At 36.0% G+C, this 26957-nt stretch overlaps 1 protein-coding gene across 1 annotated transcript in view; it reads left to right on the forward strand.

Annotated features, from left to right (window-relative positions):
• Window positions 1-12436, forward strand: part of LOC121324957 (ribosomal protein S6 kinase alpha-5-like) — a 38511-nt gene extending 26075 nt beyond the window's left edge. Inside the window, exons 10-17 of the mRNA XM_041267197.1 lie at window positions 1307-1432; window positions 1914-2047; window positions 3974-4067; window positions 6271-6441; window positions 7492-7683; window positions 8721-8880; window positions 10654-10817; window positions 12135-12436. Of these exons, the coding sequence (XP_041123131.1) occupies window positions 1307-1432; window positions 1914-2047; window positions 3974-4067; window positions 6271-6441; window positions 7492-7683; window positions 8721-8880; window positions 10654-10817; window positions 12135-12344 (1251 nt within the window). The 3' untranslated portion in view covers window positions 12345-12436. The remainder of the gene's footprint in view (window positions 1-1306; window positions 1433-1913; window positions 2048-3973; window positions 4068-6270; window positions 6442-7491; window positions 7684-8720; window positions 8881-10653; window positions 10818-12134) is intronic.
• The last annotated feature ends 14521 nt before the right edge of the window (window positions 12437-26957 follow it).

Genomic DNA, 26957 nt, shown 5'->3' on the forward strand with positions numbered 1-26957 from the left:
ACTTGACATACATACAGAAAGATGCCTCAATACACATACATAGGCACACGCACGCTGATACAATGTAAATCATTACAATGAAAGGAATAAACATGCAAAAGCATGCAAAAGACGGCCACAAATTTCTTATTCTTATTTAAATATGTCTTTGCAGTTCAGAGGGTACATGCAAATTTGGTTATTACAAAATATCTTTCACGGATGGCTCTGTAGGTGAAGTCACACCACGAAATACACATGCACAAGTACTGTGGGTTGAGTCGCCAATACGCTCTTATTTATTAAATAATAGAAACGAAACAAAACAAAAATAAACAAACACAATATTTCAACAAGTATTGTGCTCTGGTGTAAATCCAGCATGAGTAGCAATTGTTATTTAGTTATTTCTCTTGATGTTTCTCCGTCTCCTTTCACCAGAAACTCCAACCAACCAACCCTGGTCAGCAAAAGCTGCCTGTTTATATCGTGGTTGAGAGATTAACTGGTTGTCAATTACCTCGTTTATCCCTTGACCACATTCCTCACAGGTTTTGTAATACGTGTGGTCGACAGCCAATTTACCAATAAATGATTAGCTGCCGACCATACATTCTCACTCTGTGTTTGGCAGAGATAAGAAGCAAATATCGTCCCTGTCAACTACATTTAACTGAAATAACACCACAAATACATTTAAATAATAATAAGCATAGGGGCGGGGTGTACCCTCTCACAATCTCTCTTGTCACTAAATGAATTGCAGTGTACCTCGGATAGCTACAGATAGTACTTTGTGTTCCAAGTACATTAGTACCGTAAGTTGCTGTTGCTATGCAACATACAGCAGCAAGCCGGCAACATCACTGCAGCAGATTGCAATTCATTGTACCTTACAATTAATGATTGAGTGTTTTGGATGAAAAGGTATGCATAATATAATTACCTGTTTTCTCATACTCTGGTAATTGTCTATGCCATATGTTTTAAACATACTAATTAATAGAATGTTTAACATGGATAGCGTATGTTGAAAGGAACACAACCATATAGAAAAGTATAATTGTGTTCTTTTTATGGCAATGGAGTCACAAATTGAATGCGTTAGTAGCTTGTTTTAGAGGTACCTTTTTGTCTTCTCAAATGACTTCCAATTTATAGTAAAACTTTTTTTTCTACTTGAAAGCAAGATTCTTGATTCGGTCATGAAGGGATTTGTCCAATGCCTAAAAATCGTTGATATTGTCAAAAGCAAGGCTAGTTACTACCTTTTTACCTGTAGTTTTTGTGACACCAGCTTCCACATATAACCCCTTTGCTGTTACAGGGCTACTCATTCGTTGCTCCTTCCATTCTGTTCAAACGCAATGCCGTCATGACTGACCCATTCCAGATGAATTTAGGGATGGATCGTCCCGGATCAACAGCTGTGGCCCGAGGTGCCATGATGAAGGTACCTGTTAGTGTGGTGCAGTCCAGTGGAACACATTTGTGGTTTTAACAGATTTGGCTTCTGTGTTGTACTGGAAATCCTCCTAGCAGCTGATGAGTTAGTAATATGCACTTGCATCTTAACTAGCGCTTGCTCTTTAGTTGAATGGTAAGATGTTAGTCTATAAACTGTGAGCTTAGCGTCCAGCCTTAACCTCTCCGTTCAATTCAATGGGCTGAAATGCCAAGCTATTAAATTGTGGCATTACTGTTTGAACTCTTTTATTTTAGCACTATCCATATTGAAATGTGACATTACTAATGAATTACTAAGCAATATTGTTACATGCACTAGCTAATTCTCAATTTTAAATATTTTATTTGTTTGAAATGCATACTTTTTTTTTTGCTGTACAAGCATGTCACAGAGGTGGAGATTAAATGTGTATTGTACATTGAAATGAATGACCCAGCAAACTTGATGTCTTTACTTCTGTCAACAGGATTCTCCATTTTACCTAAATTATGAATTAGACTTGAAAGAGAACCCACTTGGAGAAGGGAGTTTTTCCATATGTAGGAAATGCATCCACAAGAAAACTGGCCAGGAATTTGCAGTAAAAATTATCAGCAAAAGGTAAATGTCCAAACTAAAAAACGAAAAGCACTAGTCTTAAGGTGGTATAGATCTTGCTGAAAAAGTTGAGTGCAGATGTAACGGCTGGAGTTGGGTATGTGGCAGGCGCTACAATAATAATTATTATTATTTATTTTTTTTATTATTATTATTTTTTTTTATAGTATAAGTTTAACTGCAATGATTGTTGGCTACTAATTGGGCCTCATGATGAATACTGAAATGGACATGGTCAATGCACAATATACACTTGCAATCACTTTTATTTGGGTGTAAAAACCAGGGTTGGCTGATTTTTAAATCAAGTTGATTTTAAAAAAATAAATAAATAAATAAATAAAAAAGATTTTAAATCATTTTTTTCATTTACTGCCTATTTTATATAGTATTTAAAGGAAAAGACACAAAGTGTGTTTTAAAAACCTTTTATTAACACTAAACTCTTAGTGTCTATAAACTGCAACTCTTAGGGCTGTATTCTGATCACAGCACACATGCGAGTACATGCGTGAATGGCGCTTGTCCCCGATTCTGTGGCGCATAAATGGAGCGAAGACGTAAAAAAAACACCAAATGCTGCACTGCAATGGTATTCTGAAGACATGTCTTTCCCCGTTATAGAGCGCCTGCCCCATTATTAATATATACGCCAAAGCGATTCAGGTGAGTGCAGTGGGATCCAAAATAGACAATTGAGCACTGTGTTAAGAGCTCCTGAAACCAGATTTATTTAATGGTGCAATCAGGAACTTTAAGAATTGAACACACTATAAAAAGCAAAGTAGTCCGAAATAACAACTGCGTGTGTTTGGACTGACAATGGAAGGGGAAATCAAAGAAAGAAAAGTGGAAGAAAAGAATGACTGGGATGGGTGAGGGGGATTTTTCTCCGGCGTACTTCATCGTTAAATTCTTGTAGTTCACATTTGGAGAATGCCACTATGATAAATAATTTGCTTTATTTATGTATTCATTTTAGTAATTTAGTTTGGTATGTAACTATTCACAAACCACTATTTCCAACATCCTTAAATGTACAGTTTGGAGGTGCTGTACAGCTACAACTACAGTACTACTACAAAAAAATAAAAATAAATAAATAATCCATAATTAAAAAAATAATAATAAAATAGATTAAATAAAACAAAAAAAAAAAAAATCAGATTTTTTTTTTAAATTGGCAACCCTGGTAAAAACAGTTGCCATTAATTTCTGTAAGATTAACCTTGAATGGCTAATGAATTGAGGTTTGAAAATTAGAAAGGAGATATGGGTTGGACTGATTTTTAGTGCATTGTTTCATACTTGTAGGAAATGTAATGTATAGAACATGAAAGTGGGGCAAAACAGAGTCTTTTATATCCCCCCCCTTATTTCACTAACCTAGACTTAAGGTCATTCCAAATGAATTGAGCTGCAGTAAGATTTAATTTATTTTTGTTAATTTCATTGGGGCATGCAGAAAAAAGAAACTCTTTCATCCATACAAGTGGAAGTTAACTACCGTGCCAATAAGTAACACAGCTGTCCTAGAATAGTTTTTCTGCACTTAAACCACATTTTCATAACAAGACTTTCAAAAGAAGGAAATATGCCTTTTAGAGATTGAATGTCCACTTTGTTCCTGTGCTGTGCATTTGAACGAACACATGTTTATTTACTGGACTTAGACAACAAATGAGAAACACACGAGATAAGTAGCTATGTTGTGTATAGATTGAAGTTTAAAAGTAATTCATAATATGGTTGTCTTTGTTCTAGCGGGCACATTTCATTAGAATCCAAGTGTTTTTCTGCACTGGTAATGTCACCATCCATTTCATGCACTTCAAGTCGTATGTGTCTTAAAGCCAAGCACGGCTACCTACTATATGTTGACAGGAAACAAAGAAAGTTACTTCATTGAATGTTCTTCTCTCGTTCCAGAATGGAGTCGCAAATTCAGAAGGAAATAGCTGCACTGAAGCTGTGTGAAGTACACCCAAATGTTGTGAAGCTCCATGAAATTTATCATGATCAGGTATGGGATTTATTTCCACAAATGTTTTAAGATGCACTGTATATAATATATTATAGTCATCTCTTCATTGGCTCCTACAACGACCAGGGACCAGGCCCAAGCCTATATTACAAAACTACTTTTATCTTATAAACCCAGTCAGACTCCTGTGACTGGCTTATTTTTTCTTTGCTGTCAGCTGTTATTTGGTAGTTACTGACAAGTCAGAACAATGTGCGGGGGCGTGGGGTGAAAAATGAACAAAATAAATGGAGGGTAATTGTATCTTGAGGCTTTAAATAAGGATTAAGTAAGTTAAGCAGAAAAGCTTGGTTAGGATTTCAAATGTTTGTCTCTTGTGCTAAACTGCTAGCCTCACTATTAAGTTGAGTGCAGCAGAGGCAACAGGCACAGTCCAAAAAGTCTCATTAGAGAGAGCAGCTCCACGGACTGCTAACATGAAGCTCACATTTCTCCCTACGCTAATTCTGTGCAGTTATCAGTTTGAATTGCCTCATCATTTATTTAATAAACTTGGTTCTCTCTTTTAAAAAAAAAAAAAAAAAAAAAAAAGAAAACTTTAGCTGTTCACACAAAACAATACATACTTGAAGTGGTTGAGGAGCCTTGTACTGTACAGTAGGCATGTTGATATCAACTGCAGTCATGCCTTTAGGCCATCACTGGAGGGATGTGATGATTTTAGGCAGTCTAGCTTGCATGGTGTACTTGTGTACATTATAGTAATAAAGGCCACAAAAGGAATGTAAAACCGATCTGTTGGTTTGTTGTGTAACCCAGTGCAGATATATAGTTAGATATGTAGATATCAATATAAGGTTGTTTAAGTACAGAGTTGCTTGTAATCGGATTATTTTTTTGGAGTAACTTAGAGTAACATATTACTTTATTGACAAGTAATCTTATTACATTTTGGCCTGTGGGATATTTTTGTTTCTTTTTTCCCCCCTCTCTGGTTAAAGGACAATTTTTAAATCTGTAGTAAAAGTTGCTGGTATGAACTCATTTTATTCTTTCCATTTCTGGCTTATGTATTTAAACGTGACATTTCAAGTTGAAAACATTTTTGCCACAGTGGAATAAATGTATGTCAACCTCCAGTATCTCAATTGCTCTATCAGTATAAAAATAAACAGGCAGATAGAATGCGTTTTCCCTTTTGTTAGAGAGCAGAGAAACACTTCAGAGCTGATGAGTTTGACAAGATTATTACAATTTCAATAGAGCAGAAGCTTGACAACTCTGAAACGCCCTCATCTTGCTCCAGATAATTCAAGATTTAATCATTCTTTTTAAAAGAAAAAAAACGCTGATATTGGGATTCATTTAGATTAAAAAAAGGAGTACCATTGTTTATTTTTGTTGTAGAATTGTGGTTATTTTTGCAATTGCAGTAGAGCTTTTGTTAATTTCAAGATGGATGTACAAATGTTTCTTAAGAAGAGGGATACATGCACAATGTGTTTGTTTTCTCAAAGAAAATAGTAAATAGTCAATCTTAAATTCTGAGGTCAGTCTATAACCGTGTTCCCACAATGCATTAATTAGATATTTGCTTCTGGACTATTTAACACACATATCACACACTTCACCTTGCTGCAAAAAAATAACAGGGTACAAGTACCAAAAAATAGGAAGCAAGAAACTGGGTCTTTTATACAGAGTAAATAATGATGATGTACAATGCAGATACTGCACTATACTTGCCTTCACATTAAAGTTAATTAGTTTATGGATTAATTAGTGTTGGATTTAGGTGAACTCTTCCAGATTCCTAAAACAAACTGTACCAAGTCTAGTATCCAAATAAACCCTAGTTTAAAAGAGCGGCATTGGTGAATTACACATGGACGAACTACTCGGCTGCCTAAAGCAAAAATCCATGTTCATCTGTGTTATAAAAGTAAATGAAAAATAGTCTTGTTTCTTTTGCATGTTTGGTTATATGTGTGAAGCAGGGTGAGTTCTAACTCATAATATACCCTTCATGGCTTGAAGTGTAAATCAGTAGAGCTGTATGTTTGGGAAAAAAAAAATAGTGTATTAAAATGTCCCTCCAGATCTTTCCCTCGGTCTCCCACTCATGACATGACATGCCCTGTCCAGTCAGTCACTTTTGAATTGGACCTTGGGAGAAAACATACAGTGCCGTATTTCAATAAGAGCTTTCCTATTGAAGCTTGTATATTTTTGTCCCATTTAGTTACATACATTCATGGTGCTGGAGTTGCTGAAAGGTGGAGAGCTCCTGGAACGCATCCGTAAGAAGAAACATTTCAGTGAGACGGAGGCGAGCCGGATCATGCGCAGACTCGTCTCTGCTGTGAGCCACATGCACGACGTTGGAGTGGTCCACAGGGATCTCAAACCAGAGGTACAGTCTGCCCATAGACTCAAACCTCCAGTGGCCAACCTTTGCAGATGGAGTTTTTCCATCTTTAGACTAGTACAGGGCAAGCCAGCCCTGATCCTGGAGAGCCACAATCCTGCAGGTTGCATGGGTATCTTTAAATCATCAATGGCTAAAGACCTGGAATAATTGTCAGTGTTGACCAATTAACAAAATAATTGGTTCAGTTAATAATTGAGAACTCGGGTGGAAAGAAAACCAGAAGACCCTGCGGCTCTCCAGGACCAGGGTACTAGTATCCAGTTTTTGTAATGAAAGATGAAGGCCCTCTTCTATAATAGTAGACTGATGTCTAGTCTTATGTTCAGGGTTGTATACTTTTGCTTTTGTTCTAGAAAAAAAAAACACCACCACGCATTTCTATTTTATCAATTCAGTGTTGCATGGAATATAGTCCCCCCCTGCAATAAGTAACCATAATAAACACTAATTTGTTTTGATCAGGACCTGCATAATAATTTAAAATTGCACATCTCATAAGGTGTATGTTGTGACCTTTGAACCTGTGGTAGTTTTAGTCTTCTTAAATCAGGTAAAATACTTGTTGGTAAGTCTCACAAGTACCAAGTTATATTTTTATGAGGTAAAACTTTAAATGGGAAAAACAGTTAAAGGCATTAGCCAATGTGTTTGCCTTCAGTTATACTAAGGGACTAAGGAAATGTGCATTCAGAATAGTCACCTATTCTAAACTTAATTTTACCACACATGCAACTTGCTTTGCAGAACTTCATGGACAACTGTGCTGCCTAATTACAGGGTTCAGTTCCCAGAAAAGCTAGAGATGCTCAAGTAATTATAGCCTGTAAAATAAATAGTTCAATTTCCTGAACAGATATATAAATAACACCCAGAGCTCGACTAAATTCAAATTCCAACCACTTCCTGTCTTAGAATGAATTTTTTGGGTTTGAAATATTATCAGGATAGATATGGTTTGGTTGAACTCTGGATTTAGTGAAGTCTTTTATATAATCCCCCCCCCCCCCCCCTTTTTTTTTTTTTTTTTTTTAGAATCTGTTGTTCACAGATGAAAGCGACAGTTCAGAGATAAAGATAATTGACTTTGGATTTGCTCGATTAAAACCGCCGGATAACCAGCCATTAAAAACCCCTTGTTTCACCTTGCACTACGCTGCTCCCGAGTTATTCAGTCATGATGGCTATGATGAATCCTGTGACCTCTGGAGTCTGGGAGTCATCTTGGTGAGTACAGTCTGTCTGGATCCCAGTCTGGTCTAAGTGGTTGTTTTATATTTGCAATTCCTTTTGAAACAAATTCAGGTGAATGTATCCTAGGTGTGTTCCAAACATTTTAAAGGAGTGCCAAGCACTTTCTTCCCTTCTGTTAGCACCAGTAGCATTATCAGTTGTCCCCTTTTCCTCTGTTAAGTCTCTTGTGTTTTTTGCTTTACTTTATTTGAGGATGTACCGATTTTTAATTTTATTTATTTATTTATTTTTGTATTTAGTCACTTCCTCTGCTGTAGGTCACCTGGCTAAATTGCAACTAGACCACTATGTGGAAATATCCACACACTGTGCATACATATTGCAATTTTACGTATAAATAAATTATACAAAACGATTAACCAAAAGAACTTCAACATATTAAAAGGCGAACCTGTGAGATACATATTTTTAAAATTGATTAACTCTACTTTAAGCTCAAATATAATGAAACCAGCTCAAATAGTTTTTTTTTTATGTTGTAATTATAGTGAGTTACAATCAATTATTCATAGTGCTCTAGAGCCCAATCTGTCTGTTAAGCCTATTTACACTGTCAAAGGGTCGTTGTACTATAGCACTAATAGACCAAATGGGCTTGCTCAACCTGTTACATCCAACAGCTTGCATTCATTTTTTTTTTTTACATTTTTTTACGGAAAGCCTGGAAAGTCAATGCTGGATTTCACAAAGGTCAACCCTGTGAATTAACAAGTTTTCAGCTTTTTTTTTAGAATTGTGAACAAAAATAACTGTACTCAACAATTCTAAAGCTTGAATTTACTGACTTTTCCCAGGACAATTAACAACAGCAAAATAAGGTATTTGGGCTCTGACCCCCATGTCCATTGTCTGCAGGGTAGAAGGATACCTCAGAACTGCAGGTTCACTGGGACATGCAAAGTGGTGTTCGTTAAGCTGTATTCAACCCTGCAGGATGTTATGGGAACCCAACATTTATAAGATGTATGTGTGGTTTGTTTGTTTTTGTTTTTTTTTTCCTTTACTATCAGTACACAATGTTATCAGGACAAGTTCCCTTTCAGTGTAAGGAAAAAATGTTGACCCACACCAGCGCAGAAGAAATCATGAAGAAAATCAAGGAAGCAGATTTCTCCTTTGAAGGAGAAGCCTGGAAAAATGTCTCCCAACAAGCCAAGAACTTGATACAAGGTGCAGTACAGATGTATTATTAGACCTACAGTGTGTATACATGTTAGAGCTGCTTGTGTACAAACAAGTGATGGAAAGGTCACAATCGTGACGGTCAGCATGCAATTTAAATTCTTATTTGAAATGTAAATGTAGTAGTTGCCGAGTGCTGTTCACTTTAGCTATAACTTTGATTATTAAAGGAATTCTAACCAGTGTTTTAAAATCCATTGTCTTTTTTTTTTTTTTTTTATTAACAGTATTACTGGTCTCCCTTATATTCAGGACATGCACATATTTCAAAAATAACTTTATAAAAGTCTACATCCAGCATTATGGTGATATGAACTATAATACACAAAGTGATTAGGTACCAGTGGTTTACTTTTCATATAAATATTTACTTTTCACATTGCCTTAGCATCCTCTAAATGTAATTGAAAATGCAAGCAAAGAATCCAAAGATCTTTTAACAGAAAAGGGGTAGGACAGTGGATTTTTAAAAGCTTGGTTAGCACTCCTCTAAACGGTCTGAATCAGCAGGTTATGACTTCAAGGCAGCACTTCAGTTCCTGTGCCTGTCAAATCCAAGATCTCTCTTTTGACATTGCCTGCAGAGGTGACCAGTGCCAGTTATACTGAATTGTATGGGGCACTGGACATTAACTTTAAAAGCAGAGTGGCTAGTTCTCCCCAGACCACAACATACCGTTTCAGCCCAGATTTATAAACCTGCTGGGGAGAGAAAAAAATTAAATGTTTTACTCTCTCCCATCCCAACCTATAAACTGGGATTCAAATTCTAATTGATTTTGTCTGAGGTCATCACTTTTACAAACTGTTCTGTAATACAGCATATATTGGCTTTGAAGAAATAAAAAGCTGCTTTTAAATTAAGCATAAACCATGAGCATTCATTATAAATGCAGCTTTCAATACGATGCAGTTCATGACAATGCTACAGTACATACATCGGAGAGTGGGTCTTCTATAACCATGCCTTTTAGGCAAAGCACTTATAGCAAAACAAAAAAAAAACATAATTAAACAAGTGTACTTTCATATAGAAGCAGCTCCTGCAGGATTTCGTGAGGCTTCAAGCTTTGATGCACTTTTCATTTAAAAAAGAATGGGAAATGCAGTATACTCTGCTCTAGAATTAACCAACAGCTGTGGCATTGTCAGATTTACACACAAGGGTGGGAGGTGTTCTATTTAATTGATAGTGGTGGAGTGACAATAAATGCCAATATAATTTGAAGAATTAATTTGTACAGACAGAATTGCATTAAAGAGACTCGGACTGTTATTTGATTTTCATAACATTTGTTCACAAAAGAGTGTATTTTAATGATCTACACAGTGATCTGCCATGGTTTAGATCAATTGATGTGTTTTTGTTGGTGGGAGAATGAAACCTTTCACACCTGGGCTCAAAGTTTCATTGCGAAGAATTGTTCAATCTAAAAGGCTGTGTGGAGATGTTTACCTCTGGTTGTATTAAACAGAATGCACAGCATACAAGCTACGGTTCTAAGTTACACAAGAAAAGTCAGTAATTGAGAGGAGACATCAGTCATTATTATAATATTACAAATGACACGTCATCCTCCATCTGTAACAGTTCTCATCTGCAGCCTTACAAAGCGTATACAAAAATGTCTTGTCTTTCTGTCAGATGGAATTAGGTCATGACATGCAATGGGGGTCATTCCAGCTCAAGTGAACCTCCAATATCTCTCCAGACCTATTGGAATTACCATTAATTGGATGTCTTACTTTCCCCTAAAACAGAACTTCTTACAGTTGATCCAAATAAGAGGATTAAAATGTCAAGTCTGCGATACAGCGAGTGGCTGCAGGACGACAGCCAGCTCTCTTCCAATCCGCTGATGACTCCAGGCATCTTGGGAACTTCTGGTGCTTCTGTGCATACCTGTGTCAAGGCCACATTCCACGTAAGGTCCTACTGCAATAACCTTTAACCTTCCTTTGGCGCAGGGTGTTAATGGAGCCAGTATAAAATACATTAAGGGATGTGAAGAAGGTAAACTTACAGCTGGTTTCACAGCTCTTTGTTAGCACTAGTATTGGACTACCCAATGTTAACTTTGGTAAGGTAGTCTAAGATTAGTGCAAACCAAGGTCTGTGAAACCAGCCATTTAAATGCCTTCTTTGCTAAGCCCACGTACAGCTACCATCATTGTTCAACTACTCAATGCACCATCCACAACCTTAAACACTCACTCATAAGACATACTGTAGTATGCCCTTTAGATGAGTTAATGCAAAACAGATACATTTGCTACCAGCTTGCTTTTCATTACTAGGCAACTGTATATTCAATGATCTGAAATAACTGATTGCAGTTTTAGTTGTCAGAGGAGAGTGGATATTTCCAGCTTTTTGTAGCAAGCGAAACAGCAGTGCTTTTAACCATTGTTTACATACCATTTTGAAGCGATGATGTGCACTTGTGGAAATCGGAATACGAAATGAGACAATGATGCGACAGAGGTTCTGGAAAGTTTAATAAACCAATTAGTGTGTCTCAAGAAAAAAATAGTGAATAAACTATGTGAATTTAAGTTTGAATTATCTGTAGGCTTGCTACTATTTGATTTTAATTTTTTTTTAATTTAATTTCCAATGTTCTCACAATTTGGAATGTCCAATTGTTGTTCAACCTGGCTCACCACTGCAACCCCCGAACTAACTCGGGAGAGACAAAGACGAGTACTTGCATCCTCTGGAACGAGTGCCATCAGCAGTCTGCTTTTTTTCACTCTGCAACCCCATAGTGCAGCCATATCCAGAACTTTCAGTGTTGGAGAACCACGCAGTCTGAATTGCGTGCAGGCGCTCAGCCAGCCACAGGGGTCGCTGGTGTGCGGTGAGCCAAAGACTCCCTAGCCGACCTAACCCCTATCCTGCCCGGGCAGCACTTGACCAATTGTGCGCCGCCCCCTGGGAACTCCTGTCCATGGTCAGCAGTGGCATAGCTTGGATTCGAACTAGCGATCTCCAAGCTATAGGGCACATCCTACACTCCAGGCAGAGTGCCTTTACCACATGTACCGCTCAGGAGCCCAGTCAACGTGTATTTTTGAAAGAATTTACTTTAAAAAAAAAAAAAAAAAAAAAAAAAAACACAGCCTTTTTATGACACTGAGAAACGCCTCAAATAAACTTTTTTGAATTACCTGTGTGGCAGCATTTAGATGCTGCCATTTAGTTCAATAGACCTCATTGTATTCACCCCCTTTTGTCTTAGGCTTTTAACAAGTGCAAGAGGGAGGGCTTCTGCCTCCAGAATGTGGACAAGGCCCCCCTAGCCAAGAGGAGGAAGATGAAGAAGACGAGCACGAGCACAGAGACACGCAGCAGTTCTAGTGAGAGCTCCCACTCCACCTCCTCGCAGACCCTTGGAAAAACCTCCCCCACCAAGATGCTGCAGCCAGACAATCCCTCTGACCAGCAATAACAACCCAGAGCCCATCTTCCAGTTCTCAGTGAGCAAAAAAAAAAAAAAAAAAAAAATCCGAGGCAGCCAATTTCCAACATTAAAGTAGCAATAGACAGATGGTTTTCCACACTGATGGATCTTTCATTGAAGCATTGCATTATTAAGGGCTTGGCCTTTTGCAACTTCCGCTGCTAAACTAGGTCTGGTTTACCGTGCTCATTTAGTAATCGTGGTCCATAGTGGCCATTGGAACGATGTCTTCAAAAACCATTAACAGAAGAGTAACCTTGTACATTTAACTCCCGCAGCATTTTGACTCGATAATAAGTATTAATAGGTATTTATGGATGATACATTTTTACTGTTTATAAAATTAATTTTGGTCATCAGCTTAGAAGCTGCATTTGGATGAGATCTACTGCAAAGTATTGGCTAAATACATTGAATTTATTTAAAGACAAGAACGTTTTGTATATGGATTACCAATTTTTGACAGGGTTGTATTCTAAACATACTCTCTCTGTCTCTATTTTAAAGTTTGTGTTTTCACTTTCTTGTTAATGAATGGTTGACAATTTTAGTTTTTCTTTAAGTCCTAGTAATGTCCTAAATATATATATGCAAAATTATATCTATATATATATATATATATATATATATATATATATATATATATATATATATATATATATATATATATACACACACACACACACACACACCACACACACACACACACACACACACACACACACACACACACACACACATATACATTTGGGATATATTGCACTGATAGGTGAACCCATAATGTATTCACTGAAATCTGTTTTTTAAAGCCAAATTATTGTGTATTGATTTTGATATTACTATTTATTGAATTCTGGACAATCAAACCTTCTCCAATAGACTGCCAAAGGGAATGTCAAAGTAATTCAGATTTGGCTGTACTAGATGCAGTAAGTGTACTATATGCTGTATGTTTTTGTACTAAGTAATTATTTTCTTTACAAGCCTCCTGCAACTTTATCCAAAGGGAAAAACTTTTTTTGGTGCGTTTTAATAGCTTCTATTTGCAGAAGAAAAGCATAAATAGGTGTTAAAACACTAAAATAGTGCGATTTTATTTCAACCCAAGGACCAGTCCAAGATGTCTTCAAAATTACAGAACAAACATTGCACGAGCTGTGGAAATCCATTTAGCATAAATAATACACATCCTGACAATGGTTAGATTCAGAGAAGTGTACCACAAAAACTATTACTACAAATCTGACATTGAAATTAACATGAGAAACAAGTTAAGCAGGAAATACATTAAAAGACTTGAGATGGACTAAGTGCCCACATTCCTGACAATGCAAGCAATGCACATAGGGCTACCACATTTAAATTACTAGACAGGGTGATAACAGATATGGAAAAATTATAACGACCAAGCAAAGATAGTGATTGAAAAAATAAATACAAAATTACAAATGCAGTGTTTAATATCAATATTGAAATATTAGGAAAGTTCTGCCAAATGCAATGAAAAGCCGAAGCAGAACATCTGCTGTAAACAGAATTTTCAGTCTCGTAAAACCTTGATTTGGTGGGTAATTTAATATTGTTGTATATTAAGAATTGTACACTATAACTTGCATGAAGTAACCCTTATGAACTTTCAAATGAAATTGAACCAGTGCATGCACATGCAGCAGATCCTCATAATTGTGTAATAATCGCACGGTACCTGAAAGGTTACCAAAATTGTTAATAGCCAAAAGCAGTCTGAAAAGTATAGAAGCTAGAGTGCACAATAAAAGTTTGGCTAGCTGCAAAATCAAAGTGATTTTCATGGTCAGTGTGGTAGAAGGACAGACACAATCAGAACATAAGGGTGCCCATTTTATTTATTTTTTTTAAACTCGTGCTACATGAATATACTTGCAGAACTCAAATGATTGTGTTGCAGTTAAACCATTGTTGGTTGATATCAGATGTTGAAAAGAAGTCAGGCTAAATGAGTCACTTGACTTTTTGTAAGCCAGTGTTAATTTAAAACCAAGCATGAAGATTGCAGTGACAAATTTACCTGAACCAAACCAGCATGATGTCAGTTAATATGGTACAGGTTTAGTAAATTTGACTATACCCTAGATATCAGATACTACAATATACAACAGCAATAGTGTTAGAATTGAATTTCCTAGTATTCGTTACACCACTGAAAATCACTGGAACACACCAAAAAGTTTCCTTTACAGTGGTGTTTGGGGGAATAAAAAGTAAATGTATTTTAAATACACAACCTCTGAATCTTCATATAAAACTAGAGCTGGATTAGAAAAGACTAAAGCTATAACATTAAAAAAAAAAAAAGATCCAAATTATAATTCATTGTAAATGACCCCCCCCCCCCCCCCCCCACTGGTGCGATAGAGAAAACATTGATTCGCTTTCCTGCACTGTACCAAAATTACAGTAAATATAAATAGGGAATATACAGTGGATTTATTTTAAATATTAGCTGTGTTACAGGGGTTATGTCTTAACAAGAACAGTTAACCAATATGTTCAGGTGGATCATGTCATGTTAAAGGGCTCAATAGACTTTGTTACCCTGAAGGTACTGGTAACAAGCTAAGGAAACACACCTATAACTAGAAACACTGAACAGTGCTGAATTTATAAATACAAAAAAGAAACTTACTACATTCAGTGACTAACATTTCGACTGGAAGTCTTTTTCAGTGTATTCACTGGTAATGCTTAACATCCTCAAATAATATTTCTGATGTCACAATTTGAAACATGGTCTATTTAACTTAAACTTGTATGCATTGTTTAAATACAATGCATATATTGAACACAGAATAGATGGATTCAAGCAGCAGTTGACTAGTTCATAAATCTTAAATCCCTCCCCCTTAATCTAGGCATATTTTCTTACACAATTCTTATGCAAGGTACAGTCTCGGTTTCTGGATGAAATCCATATTGCGGTATTGAAAACAATAGCTTTATTTTAAAATAGAAAAAGTAAGATATTATATATGCTGTATATTAAATGGCTTTTTATCTTTTTTGAGAATCCAATAGTACTAATGAATACAATTGAAACATAAATGTATACTTTTACATTTTGAAGTTTACAGTTTAGTGTTTTTGTAGGGAATCAAATGATTCCTGCTAGTGCATTATCTGTGGTTGTGTGCTTACTTTTAGCTTATCAATAACAATGATACTTGATCAGTCATACAGTATGTTCGCTGCATTTCCTCATCTTTTAGGCAGCTATATATTAGTTATACAAAACTATGCACAACTGATGCAAAATTCAGCTTAAATTCATTTACAGCTATACTTCCAGGTGTAGACTGAGCATACTTTTCTTAAAATAGTAACCCAATTTAGTGGAGTGCAAAGTAACTTTGTATGTGCTATTGTAGTGGCAAGAGTTTTGTGTCATAAGTAACTTTTAGGAATGATTGATTTTTTGCTAGTTATTTTTAAATATTACCTTTTCATAAAATCATAGCATTAAAATGAAATACTAATGTACAAAGTAAACCCTTCTTGTTAGGTGTGAGCATTAATTAGAGTAGCACACAGGTTTTCTTTTTTAAACAGCTTTTGAAATTTGCATATGCATGTACAATTTGAGTGTCATCACATTGCAAGCCGTAGAAAACTAAACAGTTTTACATTTTTTTTAATGCAATGTTATGTGCACAATACCCCTTTTTTTTTCATTCAAGAAATAAGGTTGAAGATACTAGAAAACTTTGGTCTCCTCCATTGAGCTTCCAGTTTTCTGTGTATCGGCTACATTCCTGTTGACAGAAATTGAAACCAATCTTCTTAGTATGGTTTCGTATCTGTTCACATGCAGTATCACAGTGACACCTGTAGGACACCAGTTAAACTTGGGGTCAAGCAAAACCCTAGAAAATGTGTAGCATTGTAACAGCTGTTTAATGTCCAAGATACCTCAAGTAGGTCTTGGGATTAAAAGACAGAATGACCAAAAACCAAGCACTTCACTTTTTATAACTGAAAACACATAGTAGTGGAACAATTAACCCAGCTTTCTTGCTACAGAAAATCACCCTGCTTGGACATGAACTGGTACAAGTTACAATAAATTAACACCCTGAAAACATGAATCTGACTAGTCATTTAATAAGGTGACCCCCGCGCCCCCATTGAAACTTGGAGCAAAAACATGTACACCTCAACAGTGACCAATGGCAACCAGTAAAGTGCTAGTAAATCCACAAAATATTTAATAATACATGCCATATAACAAAGAATTTGTAAGGCACCAATCTCAAAGTGAGAAGAGATAGGAAGTGAACACAAATACATGTACTTTGTTATTAAATGATTTACATCAAGCACTTCTGAGCTCTTGTGCAACCCCTTTCCTGTCTGAAGTGAAAACCCCACTATATACCTTAACTGTAATTAAGATTACTTATTATATTGTGTATGTGTGTAGGTACAGTACTTTACAGATGTTTAAATATACAGTGGTAAACATGAACAAATTGTTAATAAAAAAAAGTTCGAGACCTTTTTAAGCCTGTGAAAAACAGCTTTTCAAACAACTCTTCGGATTGTTATGAGATTTTTGTGATTAAATATTTTTAGGAAGTAGAAGAAGTTACCCTTTGGGCTGTAGCTTCCTTTGTGCCTCTAACTTTATACAGTGTTTGAACAACTTTTACAGCGTTTTCTTTATTAAAAATCAGAACAAGAAGCATTGTATTTGTTTTGGTTACACTTAGAAAAAAAAGATATAATGGACTGCAGGCATCTTTCCTGTTGGAAGATAAACTATACAATGACCCTAGTGCCCTATGCTTTAATAATTTCAATTGTGTGGGAAATTGTTTGTGGTTTTATACCATATTACACATTGAAAAGAGAGCTCAATTCCATATTCTGTACTGTAGGCTGTTCCCTACAGCCAAGCAACATATTGCATGTACTGTATCTAAAATTAACTTTTAGTTAGAAAACTGGAGTATTCAAGCATTCTAGTCTAGTTATCTTTACCCTTTAATGCCTGGAGGCTGAACACTAGGCTCTAGGAGATGTATCAAAAGCCTGTAACCTATAACCTTTTCTATAGTGATGGACATTGGACAACATTTTTCTGCTCCATTTATTCCGTCCTGATAAGATAGTGTTTCACCTGTCTTTGGTACATGAATGTTGTAGAGGTGTGTGTGCTTTTTTTTTTTTTTTTTTTTTTTTAGTTCTTCGGTAGTATTGTACAGTAAATGTAGGTTTTGAATAATTTTTCTTACATTGTATTAGCGCTAGCAATATTATTATTGGTCCCCCTTTCCTGCTGTTGAATATAATTTTTTGGTTTGTTTTTATTATTTCATACTTCAGGTTGTAATATGCAGCTATAGATGAAGTTGCTGCTACCGGTTACTGGTGTACTAGCTCAGTGTAGTGTAGCTGCAATCAGACCTACAGCAACACAATGCAGCAAGCCTTACTGCGTTGTAGTTGAAAGATTTACATATTCTGAAATTATGTTTAAAAAAAACAAAAAGTGAAAACCCAAAAGATTCTCAGCACTTTAAAAGTAATGAGGTCAGAAAATGTATTTTAAAACCTTCAGTTTTTTTCTTAAATTGCTTTGTATAGGGGGATCCCGAGTGGTGCATCCAGTAAAAGGCACTCTGCGTGGATGCGCCCTATAGCTTGGAGATCGCCACTCCGGGTCCAGGCTATTCCACTACCGGCCATGGATGGGAGTTCCCAGGGGGCGGCACACAATTGGCCGAGCGTCGCCCGGGTTAGGGAGGGCTTAGGTCAGCCAGGGTGTCCTCGTCTCACCAGGCGCCAGCAACCCTTGTAGACTGGCCGGGTATCTGTGAGCCTGCCTGCAAGCGGTCCAGAGCTGTGTGGTTCTCCAATGCTGTAGCTCTGAAGGTAGCTGCATGGCGGGCCTGCAGAGTGAAAAGGAGTCGGCGTTGGGGTTTCATTGGTGAGCCAGGCTTAAAATTGGGCATTGGTGATTCCAAATTTAAAAAAAAAAAGAAAAATTCATTTGATTAACAAAGCTGAAAACACATTTGAAAAAAAAAAAAAATATATTATATTAATTATACATAGCTTTCTTGTTGATTTCAATTTATGTATGTTTCGCCTACCAAAAGTCATGAGCACAATATTTTTGTTTCAATCAAAATGGCAAAAGGCAGAATTATAGACGAATCGACTGCTTTTTAAATACAATACACTCAAAGTCTTGTCAAACACAACCCTTTACAATAAAAAAATACTAAATGTAAAGTGTGTGTCAGTATTTGTACACCATCTAAAATTTTTTTTTTTTTTTTTTTTTTTTTTTACCACTTCAACCCTTGCTTTGGTTAGTTTTCAGCTTGAAAGGAGCTACTTTTAAGTCCTTTTGATATAACTTGTTATTCTTAAACTGAAGCACCATTAAGTTGTGTTTTTATCAGCACTCCAGTGACAGTTTCAGACAATGTATTTGAGGTTTCTCTTTTACATAAATTTAAAAAGGGGAACGGTGTGGCAACTTGATGCCTCTCTTCAAATACAGTGAAAATAGTGTTACTGCAACATGTCTTGGTTATTGCATTGAGTTTACAATACTAGTTTCTTTTGGCAATTGTAGTTTACTTGACTGTTTTAAATTGAACTCTTAAATGTGATTATACATTATAGGATGGTTTGAAGCTTTTTTTAATGCTTGAACATGATCTTGGGTCTAGGCTACACAAGAACAGAAATGCTATCAACAGGGCCCGATAGACTTTGTGGGTTAAGTCAGTAAGATATATTACAACAATTTCAATTATATTAAAAGTGCAAAGGAAGATTATACGAAATTAACAAAATCAGGTTAAAACGGTATGGATCTAGCAAGAACAACAGAACTGCTCCTTCTGTACTAGCTTCAGAACAAGGCCTTTTTGAAGGGGCACATTTTACAATGTGAACAATGACATATCTAATTAACGACACCCTACAATGCATTAAATGGCTCAATCAGAGACCTCTGGGGTGGTCAGTGATTCACCTTTTGGGGAAAATATGCAGGATATATTTGAAGTTAAAAGGGGGGTGGATTGTAGATCTACAGCAGTTTAACTCATTAAATAGATCCCGTTCTGTAACCCTTTAAGAATTTGTGATTTAATAAACGAATTGTAATTGCAGAGGAACTTGTTTGATTGTGGCAGTGTTACGCACTAACCAAGAATAAATATTTTTCCCTATATCCCTTTGGACTAACATAGAGACCAAAAGGATATTAAAGTACAGGAATACTAAGTGTGCAGATACTCATTCTTAGAGTAATTCCCTTTTTAAGCAGTGTTTTTTTTTTTTTTTTTTTTCCCCAGCTGGTATTGAAAGAAACCCACAACAAAGCTGCCATTCCCTCAATTCTGTACTAGTCAATAGCAAATGCCTTCTGCATAGAGAGATTTAAGAGTGCGCAGTGACATCTGTGTTGTGAGCAGGGAGAGGGTTAATTTCCTCCCTGCTAGGAAAAACAAAAAAAGAAAGTGAGAAAGTAGTTGTGTTTTTGTGTGAACCGATTGCAACTCTCCACGGTTCGTTGCCCCTTTAAAAGCAGACCCAGACACACAGAATTGCAGTTTAAGCGCTTGTGAGCACTTTTTAAATAAAACAAAACACAAAATAAACGCCTAGCTCCCACTGGAGCACTAACTACACAGTCAGGATCGCCCTAACTAACACACGGGGACAGCGAAGCTGTTTACCGGTACACAAAAACACAGTTTAACATGGAGTCCTACCCATTGTGACTGCTCAGAAAAACAGGGCACACACCTTCCTGCTTTTCTCTCCACAACACCCATGAAAATACTGGCTGTCTTTCTTAGATACTCTGCACCTGGCTCTAATTTACAACGATAGCCAGGTGTAGGGGATAATTAACAATAAAACAATTAACAAAGTTTTATTTTATTTTTCTAGCAGGGAGGAAATTAACCCTCACCCTGCTCACACAATATCTGTAGTAGAGTTTAGAGAGGTTACATCTTGCCCAGGACTGCAATCCTACAGTTCACTGCACATATAATACAAGTGGTTTTAGTGAGTTTGATCACAGCAGGTATAAAAATCACTGTCAGGTTGTTGATATGTACTACATAATTGCGTACAAGGGAACGCTTTGTTTTGGTTAGAGTAATTAACATATTTTATGCCATTTTTATTAATACCTAAAAACTTTAAACTTCTTAAAGGGAGCTACTGCACATCCCTAAGGAATGTATTTTATAATTGCATATATAAGTGATATCGAAATACCAGTTAATTTGGATATCAGAAAAACATTTCCTTGGTATTTTATTTCAAGAGACCTGCCTTGTATAAGGTTACAGCCACTTTTTTTAAAGTTGCAGTTGAAAGTAGTATAGACAAATATTCTGTATATACTGTGTAACTTTGAAATTGCATATTTGTAGATAGATAACATGTATACATTAGGTATACATCCATTCCCTCAGTCATTCTTTTTTTTCTAGCTGGGCTAGAACATTACTAGTGTTATTAACTTATTAAATAAAAAGGGTGGGGTGAATTATACAGTTACAGTATAAAAAACCAAAGCCAAGGTGCTCTGTTTGTTGCTGTAAATAAATGCTGAGCCATACAGAATATTCAAATTGCTCTATAGTGGTGATGGTTAGTAAAGAAATGTATAAGGATTTGTATGGTTAAGAAATGTATATTACAAATAATTTATTTAATACAATGAGGAATCGGGATATTTTTCAAGAACGTAATTTTATGAAAACAGCAGTCCAGTCTATGTATTTGTGATTTTTCTTTTTTCTTCCCTCTACAACATTGAAAGAACATCTCCCATTAGTTTAGAGGGTTATCGATTTTGAGTTGCATCAACTTGACACGATTTGTGGGAATAACAAGAAATATGCATTTTGTCAACAAAATTTGTTTAAAAAAATAAATAAATAAATAATTTTTTTGCACATTGCTTGCTTTTTTGGTTCAATATGAACATTATGTGTGGGTTTCATAATAATAAAAAGGATGACTTTAATGGCTTTAAAGTTTTGAAACATCTGTGTTTATAAAAATGTTTTACTGTTCCTCGTCTGAAGTTAAATAAAACTGTTGAAGTACTGAAAGATCTGCTTGTTATTATAAAACACTGTATTATAGACTACTGAGGATCTTTCATCCTGTACATTTTTGCCTGCTGTATGCCTCAGCAGAACACAAATAAACCCCATTCATGACATCATCCATACCATATTGAGTTTCTACTGGGTTTTATTCTCAATATAACACTATATAGACATGGGCCACATTTCAGCCACTACAGTGTTCTCTTCATCCAATTTTTCCCTCATCAATACAAAATAAATCACACTGGTCTAAATAAATACTTTAATTCATGGTTTTTCATGGCACATCTTGTTAATACCACAAATGCTTGCATCAATAAAACACAAACTGTATGTGCAGTACATATTTCATGTAGTTTAAAACACATGCTGTTGCAATAATTTGTGAAGAACAATATTAAAATAAACTTTGTAATGCATCTTTTAACATTACTGCATTGAAGATGTAAACAAGTAAAAATAAGAGACTTCTGAAACGTAATTTCTATTCTGTCTAAAGTATAATTTGGCTTGCCCTACAATTTATGGATTGGGTGTCAAGTCATTACAACTGCTAAATGCCAACCATATAAAAAGACGACTCCTTTTTTGCAATATAGACATGGGCTTGGATTGTTTTAATGACCCGATGAAGCGATTGTTTAGAAGTCAAGAGTTGACCCAGTCTTTTTTGGCATAAGACTGAGCATTTCTGTCCCACTGCAGGTGTATATGAATGCAGTGTAAACTGTATATATTAACTTTCTATAACTTGTCATTGGTAAAAAAAAAAAAAAAAAAAAATGTTAATAATTTAAAATAAAACTACATGATTTATCATTTAAAACTGGAATAAAATAAATGTAATTACTTTCACAATGCATAAATTGCCTTTAACCAGGAGAGAGCAGCATTTGCTTGCATTACATTCAACAACAGGAAATTTGTGTATGCTAGTTTTGGTGCTAGCTTAAGGTATTCTTTGACAAAATATTGTACACTTTTCAAACAAATGTACATTTTAGTGACATTAAACAAAGGAGCAATAGTTGTTGACCTATCTAAAGCAGACCGTCCTCATGCCCATTTTATCTCTCAAATGACAGTATGTGAAATTGGCCTCTGTTTCACCTTTGCCTGCACCGGGGGATTCTTGGAGTAAGTAGTGGGGTTCTGAAAAATAGTGTTATGTCCCCGCATGTAGCTATTTAAATAACGTACCTGTAATTTTTCTTTTCATTGTTAACATCTTGATGACATTTTACACAGTCTAACTTTAAAGTCTGTTTTAAAGTTATTTTCAAAATGTCTGATCTAGTGCACTTGAGTTTGAGATCTGCCCTCTAAATTACTGCAGGAAGAGCGATAAAAAACAATTTTGAGATCTGTCCCCTAAATCACTGCAGGAAGAGCAATTTAAAAAAACAAACAAAAAAAAACAAACATAATTGCTCTGGCTTTTCTGTTCTGTACCACATCCTGGATCGTTATTACTGTGTTACCTGTTTGACAATGTGGGCAATAATCCTTACACTATCAGTGCACTAGAGCAGACATTTTGAAAAGAGCTTTGAAACCGACTATAAAGTTGTAAATGTAAAAATAAGTCAGGATCTTAACAATGAAAAGATGACAGGTATGTTATTTAAACAGTTGTAGCAACACATGGGGATGTGTAATGCTATATTTTTCAGAACCCCACTACTTACGCTTTAGCTCTGGTGCTCCTTCCCTGTCAAATTAATCATTTTTGATGTATATGGATAAATGTGAAATTTAATATATCTATCTCTCTCTACAGGTTTTTTTTAAATCAAATTCTTTCAACCAGAAGAGGGCACTATAAGCTTGAATTTGAAGCGGTGTTGGACAATTTATGATTTTCTGGTAGAAGATTTCAAGGATCTGCTTGTTGGGGTCCAAGCAATTTAAATAAGACTGGGTTCATAACATTTGAAACATGCATCCCCTGCCATGTGAAAATTAGAGCGATCAGTATCATAACAAAGTAGATCACCATGCCCTACATCCACCTTATACACACATTGTAGACATCTCTATATACCCTCAATAACTTGTTAGAAAGAATATCCTCAGCCAGCTTCATCACAATTGTATAAGTGGTTATCTAAATATATGCAAAACAGTAATATAAGGATAGATAGGGTTTATATACCCCCCCCCCCCCAGCTTTTAATACGTCAATAGCAAAAAAAAATGTACTGCAAGTAAAGTGCCTCCACTACATACCTGTTGGAGGATAAATGTTACTACTCGTGTATTTAGAAGAAGCGTTCACTGGCCTTACAGGGGTCACACATACCACCGAGGGAGGCCGTATGAAAGTAATACTGTACTTCCATTGGCACCGCTCTCCAAACTTGCACACATGAAAATGTTTTAAGCATTCAGCGCTAGATAATTAGGTCTGTGTAGAAGCAATTGCAATCGTCATGGCAACTTCCTAGAAAAAACAGGCAAAGTCTTCTCCAATTTTGTATGTGCAGTACTCATTGCATTCCTACTTATAAAAGCAAACAATCTGTCACATAGCATGAAGCAGGCAGAGTTGGATTGTATTTAAATGAATGATCTTTAATCAGGTTCACCCCGGCTGGATATTTCTCCACCTGCTGCAACACAATGCCATGCAAAAAGACAAAGATCACAAGGCTGCTACCAGCCTCATGTCTCTCCTGGATTTCTCCTTGGTAGCAAAGGCGATGGCGATCTGATAGTTTTAAATCCAAATGAGTAATAGTACTGTGTAGATGCCAGACCAGGATTGATCAGCAGTCAGCCCCCAGGTGTCTTCATTCTCAAAGGCAAGAAAATGTAATATTCAAGTCAAGTCAAAGTAGTACACTGAACCCAGGTGATCTGCAAGTTTAGAAACTTGACAGTTTAATATTTTTACATTCACACAAAGGAATACCTTCATTTGTGAGTGAACTATTAGGAGTTAGCCAGAAATCTTTGATAAAAATCAAGAGCAAGTGAGTTCGTTACCGATCCTGTAGTCACAGTAGCAAGACTCGCAGCGTGGGGAGCACTGCTTGCTCCTGTTTGTTTGATACTAAATGCCCTGGGAACACATTCATATTTCATTAGCTGCACCAGGGGATCTTACCATAACATACCAATTTCATTTTTATAGTGTTCTTCGTTTATATGTTTTAAGCTTTGATCAAAAATGATTTACAGCTTTTCAGAAAGAACATGGAAGAAACTTTCAAAGTGCAGGAGAAAATGCCCTCCCACTAGAGTTTTTTAAACAAGTTCATGGAATTACTAAGAGACCAATACTGGCAGATCTTAGAGTACGGGACAGTTTGTAAGGAATAAGTAATGCATGCAAACATGCAGGACCGAATCCATGGACAGCTTTTTAAGTGAAGAGCAATGTTTTAAAATGAATACAATGCACCACAATGTATCTCTGTGCCAGTGGAGGAGATGGTACCCATAGTTACAAACTGGTACCACTGATGGAAATAGAACTCAAAACAAGGTTTATGTTAAAGTTTTGAGAATTTGACTGCTATGCGTGCCTTGACCTGTCTCCACTTGACAGAGACTTTAGTCTTTCCAGCAGAAAACAGTGGGGAATCTTATATTGCGTGGCTTCTCAGAATAAACCCAAAATTGCATACCATGGTAACTATGTGTAATACACATTTGCACAAGGAGGGGGGTAATTATCAAGTGTCAGAAGGCCTAGAGCATTGTTTTCTCTAATTGGTTGTAAACAGAAGCCAGGGAGTGAGACAAAGCACCTAACAGAGATAGGGTTTAGTGGTTGTTAAACTGAGAGCAGCATACTAATAAAGTAGTCTCTTAGGCCATCAGAACATGAGAGAAAGAAAATAACAGAGCAAGTCAAAAAGAACATCATATTTACTTGTTTCAATAATTAATTATATGTTTTACTTGTTCATTTCACAGACACCTTTATCCAAGGCAACTTACATAGACCAGGGTGTGTGAAATATGCATCAGCTGTAGAGTTACTTACAACAACATCTCACGCGAAAGACAGAGCACAAGGAAGTTAAGTAACTTGCTCAGGGTCACACAGTGAGTCAGTGAGCCAGCCAGGATTTGAACTGGAGACCTCTTAGTTACCAGTACTTTTTTTAACCACCAGACCACACAGCCTCCTATAACTCTTCCTCAAACTGGTTGAATCCAAAAGATCCCAGTGCATCATATTTTCAACCATTTAGCAAAAATAACCAGTGTGGACACATAAAGGGTCCTCATAATCACATATTAATCAGGAACCGAAAAGGTAATAATATTTGTATAACATTGAGAGTTCATGCGATTAAAATCAAATGCAATCCCAATGTCTATAAGAATTAATAAAGTGCCTTTAAAAGTTTGGTTTTAATTATTGTCTGTCACTTGTAGGCATAATTCCCATTCTATAGACCCTAGTCCTTTTTTTTAGGCCAAGGTGTAGCTGCAATGGCGGAGATAGGCGAGTTTTGAATGAATGTGAAAAGCTGGCAATTGGGCTATAATTAAAGCCTCTGGGTAATTGGAAGAGTGGGTTTGGTAAGCGATACATTTAAAATACTATTAAACGAATGAACTGTTGTTAATTAGTAAACTACAGATATTAACTTTTTTTCAGTTCATTGCTTGTTAAAAGAACAATTTAGACATCAAGATTATTGTGTGCTGTTATCAGCTACACCAAACACATTTGCAGTGTGCTTTTACCTCTAATTACATTATCATCAGTATGCATGTGTTAATGAACATTGACAGAAAGGTTGAATAAATGTTCAAATGTATCTGGGCACATTATATTTTTAATGTAACCTTTTCCTCAGATATAATAAATGGGCTGAAATATTCATGCATCTTAATAACAGTATTGACCCTAATTACTGTTCTAGAGGTGTCCATTACTAGCAATGTATTAGCACATGTCTTCACATTGTGCCATTTTCTGTGGGTGGTAGATCTTTGACTTCAGCATGGTGCCCCGTGAAATGAAATAGCCCGGGAGTTTTTTAAGGGATGAAACATTGATTGAATAAAAAGCTTTCTTTCTTTGATAACTGCTTCTTTTCATCTCTCAGCTTTGACAACACTGTTATCCATTTTTTACGTCTTTTATGATTCATTTTAAAACTATTTAAGTTTGCTATTCATAGACTATGAAAAGAAGAACAGTAGTCAGAATAGTTTATAAATATCAAGCTTTTTTTAAATTTTTTTAAATTCATCTATACCCTTTAGATTACTTAATAATGAATGCTTTGTGAAATAAATCTACACAGCACTGGTGCACTTTTTGTTCCCATGTAATTTGTTTAATGGTGTTATGTAGATTTAGAAAGTTTAAGGTATTGCTTAGTTCCTGTGGTGTAGGTCAGTCTCACTTACAATGTTCAGCTGATTTTACTATGGTAACCACATAGTAAACCACAGTAAACAGAACAGTAGCAATGTTCAAATATAAGGTTGTCTCAAA

The sequence above is a fragment of the Polyodon spathula genome, chromosome 12, assembly GCF_017654505.1.
Source record: "Polyodon spathula isolate WHYD16114869_AA chromosome 12, ASM1765450v1, whole genome shotgun sequence".
Taxonomy (NCBI): Eukaryota; Metazoa; Chordata; class Actinopteri; order Acipenseriformes; family Polyodontidae; genus Polyodon; species Polyodon spathula.